The sequence below is a fragment of the Haliotis rufescens genome, unplaced genomic scaffold (assembly GCF_023055435.1).
Source record: "Haliotis rufescens isolate VD_foot unplaced genomic scaffold, xgHalRufe1.0.p SCAF_11, whole genome shotgun sequence".
NCBI lineage: Eukaryota > Metazoa > Mollusca > Gastropoda > Lepetellida > Haliotidae > Haliotis > Haliotis rufescens.
This window is the reverse complement of record NW_025963791.1, coordinates 43596157-43612025: the sequence shown is the minus strand read 5'-3', so window position 1 is coordinate 43612025 and position 15869 is coordinate 43596157. Positions and strand designations below refer to the sequence as shown.

Sequence of the window (15869 nt, the reverse complement as noted above, 5' to 3'; positions counted from 1 at the left end):
GAGGAGTGGTCTCCCTTTAATGAACACCTGTGACCGTTTGAAACGTTATATCAAATACAAGACTTTTTTCAAAAAGAAACATTCCGCAGTTTGCCACAGGTTTTATTGTTACGAATGGTGAACTCCATAGCGCAGGGCGAATTGGTCAAGGGCAGCTGGACACTGCCCACTCCCAGTTGCACGTGCTGTGGGCGAGGTCAAACACGAGGGGTGCGGGGCAGCTGTAGGTGTAGACCTTTCCCTGTACACAACGGTAGAACACAGCGCAGTCCACGTCGCTCCGACGCCAGTCTGCCGACGTCCCCGACACACACTCAGATACAATACCTGTAGAAAACATGTGATATTTATTTTGCTGAAATGAAGTTATTGTACGAGTCGATAGATAAAACAGATTTTGCAATAATTTTTGCCGATGAAAATATATATATTACAGTTAGGTTATGTATGTCATAATCATGTTTATACTTGTACAGAAGACCCGTGAAGAAACACAAACAAACACACACATTCACACACACACACGCACAGACACACACATCACATAGACACACATACACACACACGCACAGACACACACATCACATACACACACATAAACACACATACACACACACGCACAAAAAAGACAAACAGCACGCACAGACACACACACACACTTTACAAACACCACACACAGATACATTGCACATATACACATACACACACACGCACGCACCCACACACCTCATACACACACACACACACACAGACACACACAAACACACATGCACACACGCACGCACATACTACCTACCATTATAATTGCCGGCTGTTGTTGTCAGCGATGTTGGGTCAGTTGTGGCTGAAGTGGAGGTCGTAGCAGATGTAGTCGTTGGAGATGTTGTTGTGGTAGGAGATGTCGTAGCAGATGTAGTCGTTGGAGATATTGTGGTCGGTGATGTAGTAGCAGATGTGGTTGTCAGTGATGTCCTGGCAGATGTGGTTGTCAGTGATGTCCTGGCAGATGTGGTTGTCGGGGATGTCGTAACGGATGTTGTTGTAGGGGATGTGGTTGGGGATGTCGAAGCAGATGTGGTTGTAGGGGATGTCGTAACTGATGTAGTTGGGGATGTCGTAGCAGATGTGGTTGTTGGGGATGTCGTTGCAGATGTGGTTGTAGGGGATGTCGTAACTGATGTAGTTGGGGATGTCGTAGCAGATGTGGTTGTTGGGGATGTCGTAGCAGATGTGGTTGTTGGGGATGTCGTAGCAGATGTTGTTGTAGGGGATGTCGTAACAGATGTGGTTGTTGGGGATGTTGTAGCAGATGTGGTTGTTGGCGATGTCGTAGCAGATGTAACAGTAGGGGATGTAGCAGGTGTAGTGGTTGGCGACGTAGATTGGCATGTCAAAGCTGCACGAAGTTGTGACACCAGTGGGTATTCCTGGCCACAGAATCCTCCTGTAAAATCATCCATGTCCAGAGACCAGACCATAGCACCGCCGTAGCCGTTGTCTTTGATGTACTGGAGCTGGTCGGGAGAAAATGTGAAGAGATTGAACGCCGCTGCACTCGGGTAACGTCCCAAAGGAAACTCACCTAACTAAATACTGGTCACAACGCCGTTTAACCATACTCAGTCATTGGAAAGGATACATATCTGTAGTTTAAGCAGAGAACGTATGGGTAATATATACGAGGGGTGGCTGAAACGTTTTGAGACTCACTACGAAGGACGCATGATACACCCTCTACAGTGTGCACGTATAAAGTACAACATTCACCATGCTGATCAACTGCATGTGGACCAAATACACTACCAGGCAGCATAGGTCCGCAGGCATCAAAGCGGACATGGCGTCAACTTTATAGATTGATACTCCTTGTTAGGAGTTGTAAGTGGAGTTTAAGAGGGGAAGCGAGATTCTTTAAGATGGTATTACCTGAATTATGCCACTGTAAAATACCAGCATAACCCTCGAGTATCCAGCGTACGTTATCACCATCGTACATCCATACATACCCGGAACCTATCCGTCACTCACTCGTTTGGGAAGTGAAGTCCCTATTTTCACCTGTCCTGTGACTTGCGTGGCACAGAACCCAGCTTACGTGAGTTATTTATTGAATGGTTCTCTGTAGCGTTATGGTAGAACATGGTTTAGGGTATCTGTTATAGAAGACATAATATAGAAACGGTCTACGTTCGTCAATACTCTGATTCTTCTTCAACCTAAGACCATGCAAGCAGAGACAACGGGTGTGGGTAACACCAGTGGACACAGGCTATGTGAGAAATGAGAATACCTTTAGACGGTAGCTTTCCACGTCATCGTAGCCCACCCACTCGGTGTGTCCGTTCCTCCGGCCGTACGCGTAGGGGACACCCATAGACCCCAGGCGAACTCTGCTGAAGCCATCATCAAGCAGCTGGCATATCTAAAAAAGCGTGTAACAGGCAGGTAGTGCAGGTCTCGGTACAATTCAAATACAGTTTCATTTGCACCAAGCATTCACCTCAACCTTACTGTACAGTCGCACATCAGCATCTCCTTCACACTGTGCATGCTCATAGTTGTGTTTGTTTTTTGTTTAACGCCGTACTCAGCAATATTCCATTTTTATGTAGGCGGTCTGTAAATAATCGTGTCTGGACCAGACCAAACAGAAACTGATGTCATGAGCATCGATCTATGCAACTGGAATACGATGACATGCATCAACCAAGTCGGCGATCCCGATCCCGTTACTATCCTATTACAAGCATTGGTTGCTGAAGACGTATTCTAACCCGGATCTTCACACTCATGCTCATAGTACCGTCGCATGAGACACCGTAACAACAAAAATTCATCCAGAGCAGGACAATGTACCTCCGACATACCTCATAGTAGCTAAGCGTGCCCGTCGAGCGGGTATAGAGCCCAGCGGATCCTGCTGCAGTGAAGGGAGACCTGATAGATGTTTGGGACGGATCTGACAGACGGAAGTGTCTCCCGTAGGTGGGCATTCCCATCAGCAGCTTCTTGGGATCTGCTCCCTGGTCCCGCCAGTACCGCATGGCATAGTCCTGTCAACATTCAACACACCCCGAGACAATGACACTGTGTCAGTACCGCATGGCATAGTCCTGTCAACATTCAACAAACCCCGAGACAATGACACTGTGTCAGTACCGCATGGCATAGTCCTGTCAACATTCAACACCCCCCGAGACAATGACACTGTGTCAGTACCGCATGACATAGTACTGTCAACATTCAACACCCCCGAGACAATGACACTGTGTCAGTACCGCATTGCATAGTCCTGTCAACATTCAACATCCCCGAGACAATGACACTGTGTCAGTACCGCATGGCATAGTCCTGTCAACATTCAACACCCCCCGAGACAATGACACTGTGTCAGTACCGCATGGCATAGTCCTGTCAACATTCAACACCCCCCGAGACAATGACACTGTGTCAGTACCGCATTGCATAGTACTGTCAACATTCAACACCCCCGAGACAATGACACTGTGTCAGTACCGCATGACATAGTCCTGTCAACATTCAACAACCCCGAGACAATGACACTGTGCCAGTACCGCATGGCATAGTACTGTCAACATTCAACACCCCCCGAAACAATGACACTGTGCCAGTACCGCAAGACATAGCCCTGTCAACATTCAACACCCCATGAGACAATGACACTGTGTCAGTACCGCATGGCATAGTCCTGTCAACATTCAACAGCCCCCGAGACAACGACACTGTGTCAGTACCGCATGACATAGTCCTGTCAACATTCAACACCCCCCGAGACAATGACACTGTGTCAGTACCGCATGACATAGTCCTGTCAACATTCAACACCCCCCGAGACAATGACACTGTGTCAGTACCGCAAGGCATAGTACTGTCAACATTCAACACACCCCGAGACAATGACACTGTGTCAGTACCGCATGGCATAGTCCTGTCAACATTCAACAGCCCCCGAGACAATGACACTGTGTCAGTACCGCATGGCATAGTCCTGTCAACATTCAACACCCCCCGAGACAATGACACTGTGTCAGTACGGCTTGGCTTAGTCCTGTCAACATTTTAAGGCAGTTTAATTTATTGATAAGCAATGATTGTAACTGTATTGCATGGTGCTGTTGAGATTCAGTAGAAGTTTATTGCAGTGCATATTGATAATGATTAGTTGTCAGGATTGTCACTACGATTTAATATAAGCAGTGGTGAGGCAGTTATCTTATTTAGAGGGGGGGGGGGGGACGCACCGTGTAGTAGATGGCGCTGTTGGGGTTGTAGAGCGGGGTGTGGTGGTCCACCTGACGGGGGAACGTCCAGGCTCCCTGGAAGTCGTATGTCATGATGCTCAGGAAGTCCACGTAGCTGAAACAGCGACAACACATGTCAACACGTGACTTCACGTGACAACCCGTGTCCCGTGAAGATCCGGGTTAGAAAAGGTCTTCAGCAACCCATGCTTGTTGTAAGAGGCGACTAACGGGATCCGGTGGTCAGGCTCGCTGATTAGGTTGATGCATGTCATTGATTACCAAATGCGTAGATCGATGCTGGTGATATCAATACCTGGATTGTCTAGTCCAGACTCGATTATTTACATATCGCCGTCATATAGCTGGAATACTGCTGAATACAGCGTTGAACATCAGACATACAGACAAACAAACAAACAAACAAAACACATCCCGTGAAGATCCGGGTTAGAAAAGGTCTTCAGCAACCCATGCTTGTTGTAAGAGGCGACTAACGGGATCCGGTGGTCAGGCTCGCTGATTAGGTTGATGCATGTCATTGAATACCAAATGCGTAGATCGATGCTGGTGATATCAATACCTGGATTGTCTAGTCCAGACTCGATTATTTACATATCGCCGTCATATAGCTGGAATACTGCTGAATACAGCGTTGAACATCAGACATACAGACAAACAAACAAACAAACAAACAAAACACATCACAGTGACGACACTGGATACACCCCGGTCATAATACCTTGCCATACGACTGTGTAACACATTCACTTAGAATTACCCATAATACCCTATCAGCCAACATGAAAAACACTATTTCGTTAATCAATGCCAAATATCGTATGCCAGACATACTTAGACAACAGAGGCATAGTGTATGGTGTTACCATCTGACCTAGACAACAGAGGTACAGTGTATGGTGTTACCAGCTGACCTAGACGACAGAGGTATAGTGTATGGTGTTTCCAGCTGACCTAGACAACAGAGGTATAGTGTATGGTGTTTCCAGCTGACATGGACAACAGAGGTATATTGTATGGTGTTACCAGCTGACCTAGACAACAGAGGTATAGTGTATGGTGTTACCAGCTGACCTAGACGACAGAGGTATCGTGTATGGTGTTTCCAGCTGACCTAGACAACAGAGGTATAGTGTATGGTGTTACCAGCTGACCTAGATAACAGAGGTATAGTGTATGGTGTTACCAGCTGACATAGACAACAGAGGTATAGTGTATGGTGTTACCAGCTGACCTAGACAACAGAGGTATAGTGTATGGTGTTACCAGCTGACATAGACAACAGAGGTATAGTGTATGACGTTACCAGCTGACCTAGACAACAGAGGTATAGTGTATGGTGTTACCAGCTGACCTAGACAACAGAGGTATAGTGTATGACGTTACCATCTGACATAGACAATGTTCAGAGGTATCGTGCATGGTGTTACCAGCTGACCTAGACAACAGAGGTATAGTGTATGGTGTTACCAGCTGACATAGACAACAGAGGTATAGTGTATGACGTTACCAGCTGACCTAGACAACAGAGGTATAGTGTATGACGTTACCAGCTGACCTAGACAACAGAGGTATAGTGTATGACGTTACCATCTGACATAGACAATGTTCAGAGGTATCGTGCATGGTGTTACCAGCTGACCTAGACAACAGAGGTATAGTGTATGACGTTACCAGCTGACCTAGACAACAGAGGTATAGTGTATGACGTTACCATCTGACATAGACAATGTTCAGAGGCATAGTGCATGGTGTTACCAGCTGACCTAGACAACAGAGGTATGCTGTACGAGCCGTCGACGATGGGCTGACCGGCAGACACCGCGGCGGCAAGTATGAGGCGCTTCCGGTCCCCAGTTAGAACTTCTTGATCAAACTTGGTACGTAGAGTCTTAAAGAAAAAATACACTTTATTAAACATTCAGTCTTCGCCTGCAGTTCAATACCTATCTTCCCGAGGGAAGGGACGATAAATGTCCAGTTTCCACCCTTGCCGAATTAGGCCGGAATTATGGTGTTATATTTTGGCTGGACTAACGAGTCTACGCAAATTCCAATCAAAATCGCGTTACGAAATCAACATTTGTTCAGTAAACAGGCGACTGCCTTGCAGATTTGGTTCGACTGTAGGATTTACAGAGTGATTTTATGTACTTCGCGAGGTAAGACCCGTTTTATCACAATAAAGGCCTTGATTATCGATCAGATCGTCTTGACTGGGCGCCGCCACTTTTTGTAAGCAGATGGTGACATAGAAGGGACATAACTCGTTATCACCATTGATGGCCACGACATTCCAGCCTAGTTCGGCAAGTGTTGAAGCTGAACTTTTGCAGTCAGTTAACTTTCTTTTGGAAAGATGTTCTATAGCATACATCTATAGCGGTTCCTGTTCCGTGTGAAAAAGATGAACAACGGCAAATACCAACTTGTGTTATGTTATGATAAAAAAAACATCATTTCAACATCTGATTATGGCAATGTGACAGAATATCAAGTCTACTGACAACTTTATCATAAAAAAATCATAAATATTACGATGTTTTACTCCAAGACAAACATACCTCCATCATTTTTGTGTGTTGAGTCTTGTGACCTGTCATTGACGGGTACTCCCAGTCTATGTCCAGGCCGTCCAAGCCGTTGTCGCGTATGAAGTCGATTGCGTTGACGGCAAAGGCTTGCATATCAGCTTCAGACTGGGTGATGTCTATGAAGCCTTGTATACGTTGCCAGCCTCCCAACACGGCGAGAAGCTTCAGGTCAGGGTTGATCTGTCTGAGGCCACGTAACTGCTGTAACATAGCTGCCGAAGATAAAAAAGAGAGTGAGTATGGTTTTACGCCGCTCCTGGATTAAAGAACGTCCCACTGTGCTACGGATATATAACACACACCATTGTGTTACAGACACGAAGAACACAGTATTGTGTTACAGACACGAAGAACACCGCATTGTGTTACAGAGGAAAAACGAAGGACACACCACCGAACCTGACAGTTTCTGTGAATCAGGCTTCCAAAGACTATCCAACACCGAACCCCCCTGTTACATGTCCCCACAGCAAGGCGAGACGGGAGGTACGAGCTCCGTGTGCTTACCATAGTCGTTCCACTCTCTGTAAACAATGGTCTTGGAGCTTCCGTCGATGTCGAGGAAGGCGTAGAGGATGTGTGTGCAGAGTGTGGCGTCGATGTTGCTTGGAGTGAAACGTGCAGGAGCTGGTCGGTACTGGGACCAGTTGGTGCAGTAGCACACCCGCATGTAGCTGCACTCTGTGAACAGGCAGACACTTGCAGGCTTTAAGTTCACTCACAGAGTTGCGGTTACTATAGCATAGAACAACAAACTTTATATTTTACTTCTCATTGTCATTTTTCCTTCAATGCCGTAACTCAGGCAGTGACGTGTTCGTACTTCTAATAATACAACCAGTCGACTTACCTTCATTACTCGTGCAGGTTTTAGCCAAGAAGGTGTTGCCTTCCTTAGGGCCCGTGGCGGTGTTCACGACGTAGGTGTAGCAGCTGCTGCCACGTATCTCGGCGGCAAGGCACCCGGCAGTCTCATCACAGAAGTCCTTGCACTCTTGTGTGGAAGCCACTGTTTTAAAGTCAGCCCAGTCAGATTGATCTCCCGCCGTGTCGGCTTGTTCCGTGTAGGTGCAGCCCCCTACCGACAGACAGTTTCACTACAAGATACAGGTATATTTCATATCTGCCAGTCGCAAGACTAAGCTTGAAATTGAAACATATAGCTAGGATGTTCTCAAATGTTGAGGAAGGTCACCCATGCTCAAAATAATTTTCAATAGTTAGAAGGGATGTAAACGGATTATAGTAAAAACACATGATTTGCATGTAAGTATGCTTGTCATGACTGAACGGTATTATCATGTAATTTTAGCTTAATAAGTGCAATGAAGGCTGCTTGGCTTCCTATCTCCTTACTAATCACGACAAAGCCAAACCCAAATGTAAACATAACGTTTGTCATGCCCATGTATTACGACCTACATCACCCAAAGGTTTTAACATTACATACCAATGTTTTCGTTGCCTATTGTTTGCTAAATGTAATATGCTGCACAAATACTTTATTGCCTATCATTTACACTTTCACAGTCCGCTAGAGTAGAGCGATGACTTTAAACAGTATTGCACACCCCTGAGTAGAACGAACACTGTGTAATGCAGACTCCTGAGTAGAACAAACACTGTGTATTGCAGATCCTTTCGAAGAACCAACACTGTGTATTGTAGGCCATTTAGTAGAACTAACACTGTATATTGCAGACCAATGAGTAGAACTAACACTGTGTATTGCAGACCCCTGAGAAGAACAAATACTGTGTATTGCAGACCCCTGTGTATAACCGTTTATTGCAGACCCCTGAGAAGAACTAACACTGTGTCTTGCAGACCCCTGAGAAGAACTAACACTGTGTATTGCAGACCCCTGAGGAGAACTAACACTGCGTATTGCAGACCCCTGTGTAGAACCGTTTATCGCAGACCCGTGAGAAGAACATATACTGTGTATTGCAGACCCCTGAGAAGATCTAACACTGTGCAATGCAGTCCCCTGTGTAGAGCTAACACTGTATATTGCAGACCCCTGAGAAGAACTAACACTGTGTCCTGCAGACCCCTGAAAAGAACTAACACTGTGTTTTGCAGACCCCTGAGAAGAACGAACACTGTGTCCTGCAGACCCCTGTGTAGAACCGTTTATTGCAGACCCCTGAGAAGAACTAACACTGTGTATTGCAGACCCCTGAGAAAAACAAACACAGTGTATTGCAGACCCCTGTGTAGAACCGTTTATTGCAGACCCCTGAGAAGAACAGATACTGTGTATTGCAGACCCCTGAGAAGAACTAACACTGTGTATTGCAGACCCCTCAGAAGAAGTAACACTGCGAATAACAGACCCCTGTGTAGAACCGTTTATCGCAGACCCCTGAGAAGAACAGATACTGTGTATTGCAGAACCCTGAGAAGAACTAAAACTGTGTATTGCAGAACCCTGAGTAGAACTAACACTGTGTATTGCAGACCCCTGTTTAGAGCTAACACTATATATTGCAGACCCCTGAGAAGAACTAACACTGCGTATTGCAGACCCCTGAGAAGAACTAACACTGTGTATTGCAAAACCCTGTGTAGAACAGTTTATTGCAGACCCCTGAGAAGAACTTACACTGTATATTGCAGACCCCTGAGAAAAACTAACACTGTGTATTGCACAACCCTGTGTAAAACCATTTATCGCAGACCCCTGAGTAGAACTAACAGTGTGTATTGCAGACCCCTGAGAAGAACTAACACTGTGTATTGCAGACCCCTGTGTAGAACCGTTTATTGCAGACCCCTGAGTAGAACTAACACTGTGCATTGCAGAACCCTGAGAAGAACTAACACTGTGTATTGCAGTCCCCCGTGTAGAACTAACACTGTGTATTGCAGACCCCTGAGAAGAACTAACACTGTGTATTGCAGCCCCCTGTGTAGAACCGTTTATTGCAGACCCCTGTGTAGAACCATCACTTTGTATTTCTGATCCAAGTGGTTTGGGTTCTGATCAAAGTGGTTTGGGTTCTGATCCAAGTGGTTTGGGTTCTGATCCAAGTGGTTTGGGTTCTGATCCAAGTGGTTTGGGTTCTGATCCAAGTGGTTTTGGGTGGTAATACAGCAACTGGTTATAAAGTTGTTGAAGAGGACGTCAACATTTTTCTGTATTCAGTATGCATTTAATCAATTAATCCATCTAAAAATAAATAAAATGTCATTGCTTTCTTTCTGGTGACCCTGTCGGTGATAAATAGTAGGACGCGTTCAAAGTTAATGCTTCCTAGATATATAAATAAATAAAAATAAAAATTTACATGGAGCAGTAAAATAAATACTTTTTCTGTAAATTATCTCATGTTCATCTGTCAGCGGAACGTATGCATACACCGTTGTATGACCGCAGGGCGGGAGATTCCTATGTCGATATTGCACAAGAAAAAGAACAGTTATAGAGGTTATCATCACAAGATCTGATCACAGCCAAGGCGGTTTGACTGTTAGCTGACCCTGTTAGCCATGAACAAACACACCCACAGAAGACCCTGCTAACCTTGAACAAACGCATCAACAGTGGACCCTGTTAGCCATAAACAGACACATCCAAAGTTGATCTTGTTAGCCATGAACAAAAACATCTACATTGGATCCTGTTAGCCTTGAACAAACGCATCCACAGTGGACCCTGTTAGCCTTGAACAAACACATCCACAGTGGACCCTGTTTGCCATGAACAAACACATCCACAGTGGACCCTGTTAGCCATGAACAAACACATCCACAGTGGACCCTGTTTGCCATGAACAAACACATCCACAGTGGACCATGTTGGCCATGAACAAACATATCCACACTTGACTATGTTGGCCATGAACCAACACATCCACACTTGACCATGTTAGCCATGAACAAACGCATCCACAGTGGACCCTGTTAGCCATGAACAAACACATCCACACTTGACCATGTTGGCCATGAACAAACAGATCCACAGAAGAACCTGTTAGCCATGAACGAACGCTTCCACAGTGGACCCTGTTAGCCATGAACAAACGCATCCACAGTGGACCCTTCTAGCCGTGGACAAACGCATCAACAGTGGACCCTGTTAGCCATGAACAAACGCATCCAAAGTGGACCCTGTTAGCCTTGAACAAACACATCCACAATAGACCCAGTTAGCCTTGACCTGCCAATTGTCCCCGATAGCGCTGTTCTAATCCATCATCAGTGGTTACCGAACTGGATCACCACACCTTGCCATGTCCTAGTTACTCCACAGCGAATCATGCTGGGTTTGATCTAGTCCATCAGCAGTGGTCCCGACCTAAACCATCCACAGTGGCCTTGACCTAGTTCATGGAAAGAAGACCGCAGTTGACCTAGATGATCCATCGTGTGCCTGCGTTAGTCTCGACACAGTGACAGTTGATCGTAGTTGACTTCATCATCCATAGTCGCGTTGACCTTCATCCTCAACTGGGGACCTTCGTTAATCGTGACCCAGATCATCCATAGTGGACCATTGTTAACTCCAACTTGACGTACACCATCCAAAGTGGTCTTCATTTAGGTCATCCACAGTCAGATCGACAAACATTGCTCGGGGTTATTCCCCATTGAGCCGAACGCGGGTCTATGACGTGACGAGAGAACGCTTCAACCACTAGGCTACTAGGCTACGTGACCGCGCCAGGTCAAGTGGAAGTCATCAAGAGATAGATATACCATATGTGCTGGTGATTCTAAGGCGGACTGCCCTACCTGAACACAGCGGGAGGAAACACAGCACAGCAACAGCGAGCACAGCAACAGCACGTGGCATCCTCATCACCACCTGGAACATCACATGAGGGTTTCAAACATGCACACAACGATACAAGAAACATTCAGAGGTCCAGTGGCGTAGCTACCACGAGGCACACAACGATACAAGAAACATTCAGAGGTCCAGTGGCGTAGCTACCACGAAGCACACAAAGCAAGTGTTTACCCTATGAAATCGCTTTAAAATAAAATATGCTCTATACTATATTGATATATACTCTCCAAAAAGTGAAACGCAATACGGACATTTTTGGCCATAAAAGCATCATTAGCGGCCCAAGAGGTGCAAAATGAAGAAGTTTAATGTGTTATTGTGTCAGTGACATATTTCCCGGATCAAAGTGATCACAACAAGGACATGCAAACCATTAGTCGGGAAACAGGTACGATTGGGACAAACGCGTCCAGTGCATTAACAAAAGGGCCAGGGAGCTGAACGGTCTGCACGTGCAGCAGCACTATTAAGGTGCAGGTATTAAAATGCAGGGTTTTGAATTGCCTGGCTGGCATCTGCGTCAATCGAACAGTGACAGTCCAACAACATGCCAAGATTAACAGAAGTGCAACGATACAACGTCATGGGCCGCTTGCAGGCATGGGAATCCCGATCAGGTGTAGCCAGGGTTTTCAATGTAGCGCCCAGCACCATGACAAGGCTATGGGATCGGTTTCAACATCATGGATCAACACGTGATCGGCTAGGGTCGAGACGACCAAGAGGAACCTCCCCCGCCCAAGATCGCTACATCCCACTGCGCCACCTACGTGAAAGGACGACCACAGCCACTTCAACCGCATCGCAAATACCCGGACTACGCAGAATCTCCGACCAGACCGTACGAAACGGTTTAAGAGCAGCAGATCTACGAGCAAAACGTCCTGTTGGACGCGTCATATTGAGTCGACAACATCGTCATCAACGACTAGGTTCGGTCCTTATCCAGGGCAATCTTACGACTCAACGATACATTAACGAAATTATCCTACCACACGTCCACCCAATTGCAGCCAACGGCAACGGTGTATTCCAGCAGGAAAACGCTCGACCACATACAGCACGGATCACAAGAGCCTGTCTACACAACAACGTTGATGTTCTGCCCTGGCCCTCCAGATCCCTGGATTCGAACCCTATAGAACACCTGTGGGATGACTTGGATAGACGGCGACGCCGACGTCAACTACATCCCCAGACGTTACAGCAGTTGGCTTTTGCGTTGAAGGCCGAGTGGGCTACCATTCCCCAGGGTGTGACTCGCATACTCCTCTCTTCCATGGGCATGAGATGTCAGGCCGCTATCGATTCCAATGGGGGACATACGCGTTATTGATGATAGCTGACCTTCACCTTTGAACTGATAACTGGAAAGACTACAATCACGAAGTGTCCTCTCCACAACGTTTTGGCTCACTACCTTGTACGGTTCCTCGTATAAATATATTTTCCTTCCTCACCAAAATCTCTCTTTGCGTTTCTTTTTTTTGACGCAAAGATGCAAAGATACTGAAACTGAAAACTGGCTAGTTAAATCCACAAAACAACGTTTACAAATAGTTATTCTACTTTCAAATTTCAATAAGTATATATCTAGAGTCTGAACAAAAACTATTTAATAAGACCAATATGTATGTTGCAATGTTGAGCAAATGACAAGGTTCCAATGTGCTACCAGCAATACATCTTCAGAAGACTTTCCGTTGGCACATGGCAACTATAACTAGCTCACAACAGAAAGGGCGGGCTTTGTTTTGCATGTTTAAGCTCAAGGATGTCACTGATTTCGTATTGTCTACAGTTTTTGTCGTTTTTTTGTTTTGTTTATGAAGCTATTATGGTTCGTGTATTTATTTCAACGAATTCACTTCGATATCTTTTTTGCGTTTATGAAGTTATCAACGGTGTTCACACTTTGCGTATATTCGTAATTATTTACGTTGGAAATAAATAGTGCTTAAGTCATGCACAAGTTTAACTCTGATGGAAAATGTATTTATATTTACTTAACTATATGAATAGTTCATAGTTTATAAGAATATACATGTTATGTGGAAATCCGGTTTTATACCTTGTTATTATTATATAAATGTGTATGTGTATATACAATTTAAGAAATAAACGAGTGGAAATTGTTTATCGTACAATAAAACACTGCAGGGAGAATGCGCCATGAGGGGCGCAGCAGCATACTCCTTAGTATTCCGATTCTTAACGTAGATGCAGTCGGAAGAAACACATAGGCTTCAAATATGACGAATACATTATTTTCTTTTGGTTTAGGTTTGATTGTGAATCTCAGGGTAATACGGAATGGTTCTGAATTTATCTGAAGATTGTCATACACAACATGGTATTCTGCGATGTCGAGTTCAAAACTTCTTTGTTAATAAATTCTTAAGTCTACTTTTAAAAGAAATATGCTTACATATTAAGAACTGGTAAACGGGAAATACAGGAATAGGGAGGAGAGCAGCCACCGAGAAGACACTGCGGTTTTGTCCATCATGTAACATACACGTAATTGAATATGAAATTCATATTGTATTGATATGTCTCGCATTTATTAATATTCGTTCAAAATATTTCCATTCTTCAGTTTCCATACTATTTCTAATCGAAAGAATGTTTGATAACAACGTTGCAATCCTCTGAAGTGAACGTTCTAAAACATTTAACAATGTTGCAGTCCTCTGAAGTGAACGTTCTAAAACATTTAACAATGTTGCAGTCCTCTGAAGTGAACGTTCTAAAACATTTAACAATGTTGCAGTCCTCTGAAGTGAACGTTCTTAAACATTTAACAATGTTGTAGTCCTCTGAAGTGAACGTTCTTAAACATTTAACAAACTACATTAACGATGCCGTCAATCTTCGATATTCATAAGTGCAAATATTTGCTGATGAAGCATGTTCAAAATGTCTTCTTTGTGTTAATTTGACATTGGCCTAAAACATTAATACTGACAAAGATGATTGATTGAGGCAGTTGGTCGATGTCACATATACCTTTCATGTAATGCCTATACTATTGAAGACATGTCACTTGAAATGAATATAGCTGAAATAGAGGACTATTCATTACCGCTTCACGAGATATACTCCCTTCATTACTGTAAACCCTAGTCATTTTATTGATACATGTTTTGAATAATGTCATGTTACTTTGTTAGGTACATATAACCAGCCATTCTGCCGCTCACTGTTTAAACTTGTACCTATCGACAGATCATTAGGATTCTAATATTGATATGGACCGTGAAATCTTTCATATATAATTTAATAAATCGACTACGCTGCAGAACAAGTTTCTCTTTTCTAGTTGCCAGAAGGGAGTCTTGAACAAAAACGCGTTTGACACATTAATATCTAGGATGTAGTCTAAAACGAAAAAATACAACATTACCTTCAGTTAGTGTGCTGGACAGAGATGCGTGTCTTGTGAACGAGGACTCGCTTTTTGTCGACCACATTCCCCGCTGTCGATCATAATCAGCTGCATGTCTCCCCGGAATACTAATGACGATTTCACACCACACAGACGCAATAAAACACGCGCCCTTCAGCATACTCCGTCCAGGTGAAGTCGGTGCTCAAGGCTGATGTTATCGAAGCTCAAGTACAAAATCTTACATATATACCATTGTGCCTTAAGGTATTGCGGGCTATATTCTATTTCGCTACTGTTCGCTACTTTTGATGACAACAGCTAGGTTCATCCACCTTTATTTTTTCAAACGTGTACAGGTCACTGAAAAGCGACCAAGCAAAGTGCAACATCGCTGACATTACACCCGTCATGTACAATACATGTATATCATCATTTATATTTATATATTGTTTGCTTGTCAGACCGGACCTGAAGAGTGGACCCTTGATAGTTCGATACTGGCTGGTCAAGACGTTTAAGCTAAAAGGTTGAACCGGGCGAGTTTGGCCATTACAGGTCAACGCTTGACCTTCGTTTGTGCGAATCCTTTAGTTCAACAGTGGTTCCCACCGAGGGCTTCACTCCGTCACGGCATGGATTTCCATATATGGGACCGCCTCCGTGGTCTAATGGTAGAGCGTCTGCCCGGAGAGCGGAAGGTCCGAGGTTCGATCCCCGACCGCGTCATACCAAAAGACGTAAAAAGATGGTACTTGTTGTTACCCTGTCTGGCGCTCGGCATTAGGGGCTAAAAAAATGACTGG

At 44.7% G+C, this 15869-nt stretch overlaps 1 protein-coding gene across 1 annotated transcript; it reads right to left on the bottom strand.

Annotated features, from left to right (window-relative positions):
* Positions 1-11679, bottom strand: LOC124126021 (acidic mammalian chitinase-like). The gene is made up of 10 exons (XM_048392807.1): positions 11618-11679; positions 7728-7955; positions 7385-7558; positions 6848-7089; positions 6050-6174; positions 4263-4377; positions 2868-3053; positions 2291-2422; positions 797-1514; positions 1-327 (listed from the first exon to the last, which is right to left on the bottom strand). Exons 1-10 carry the CDS (start codon positions 11676-11678, stop codon positions 146-148), a joined length of 2163 nt encoding a protein of 720 aa, XP_048248764.1. The 5' UTR covers position 11679; the 3' UTR covers positions 1-145.
* Positions 11680-15869: the final 4190 nt, after the last annotated feature.

Bases quoted from the DNA above. Each gene is read 5' to 3' on its own strand.
- LOC124126021 (XM_048392807.1), bottom strand. From the start codon at position 11,678: ATGCCACGTGCTGTTGCTGTGCTCGCTGTTGCTGTGCTGTGTTTCCTC. The intron at 7,090-7,384 runs GTAAGCACACGG...TATCTTCGGCAG, and splicing joins CAGAGAGTGGAACGACTATG to CTATGTTACAGCAGTTACGT. The intron at 4,378-6,049 runs GTCAGCTGGTAA...TCGCTGTTTCAG, and splicing joins AGCATACCTCTGTTGTCTAG to CTACGTGGACTTCCTGAGCA.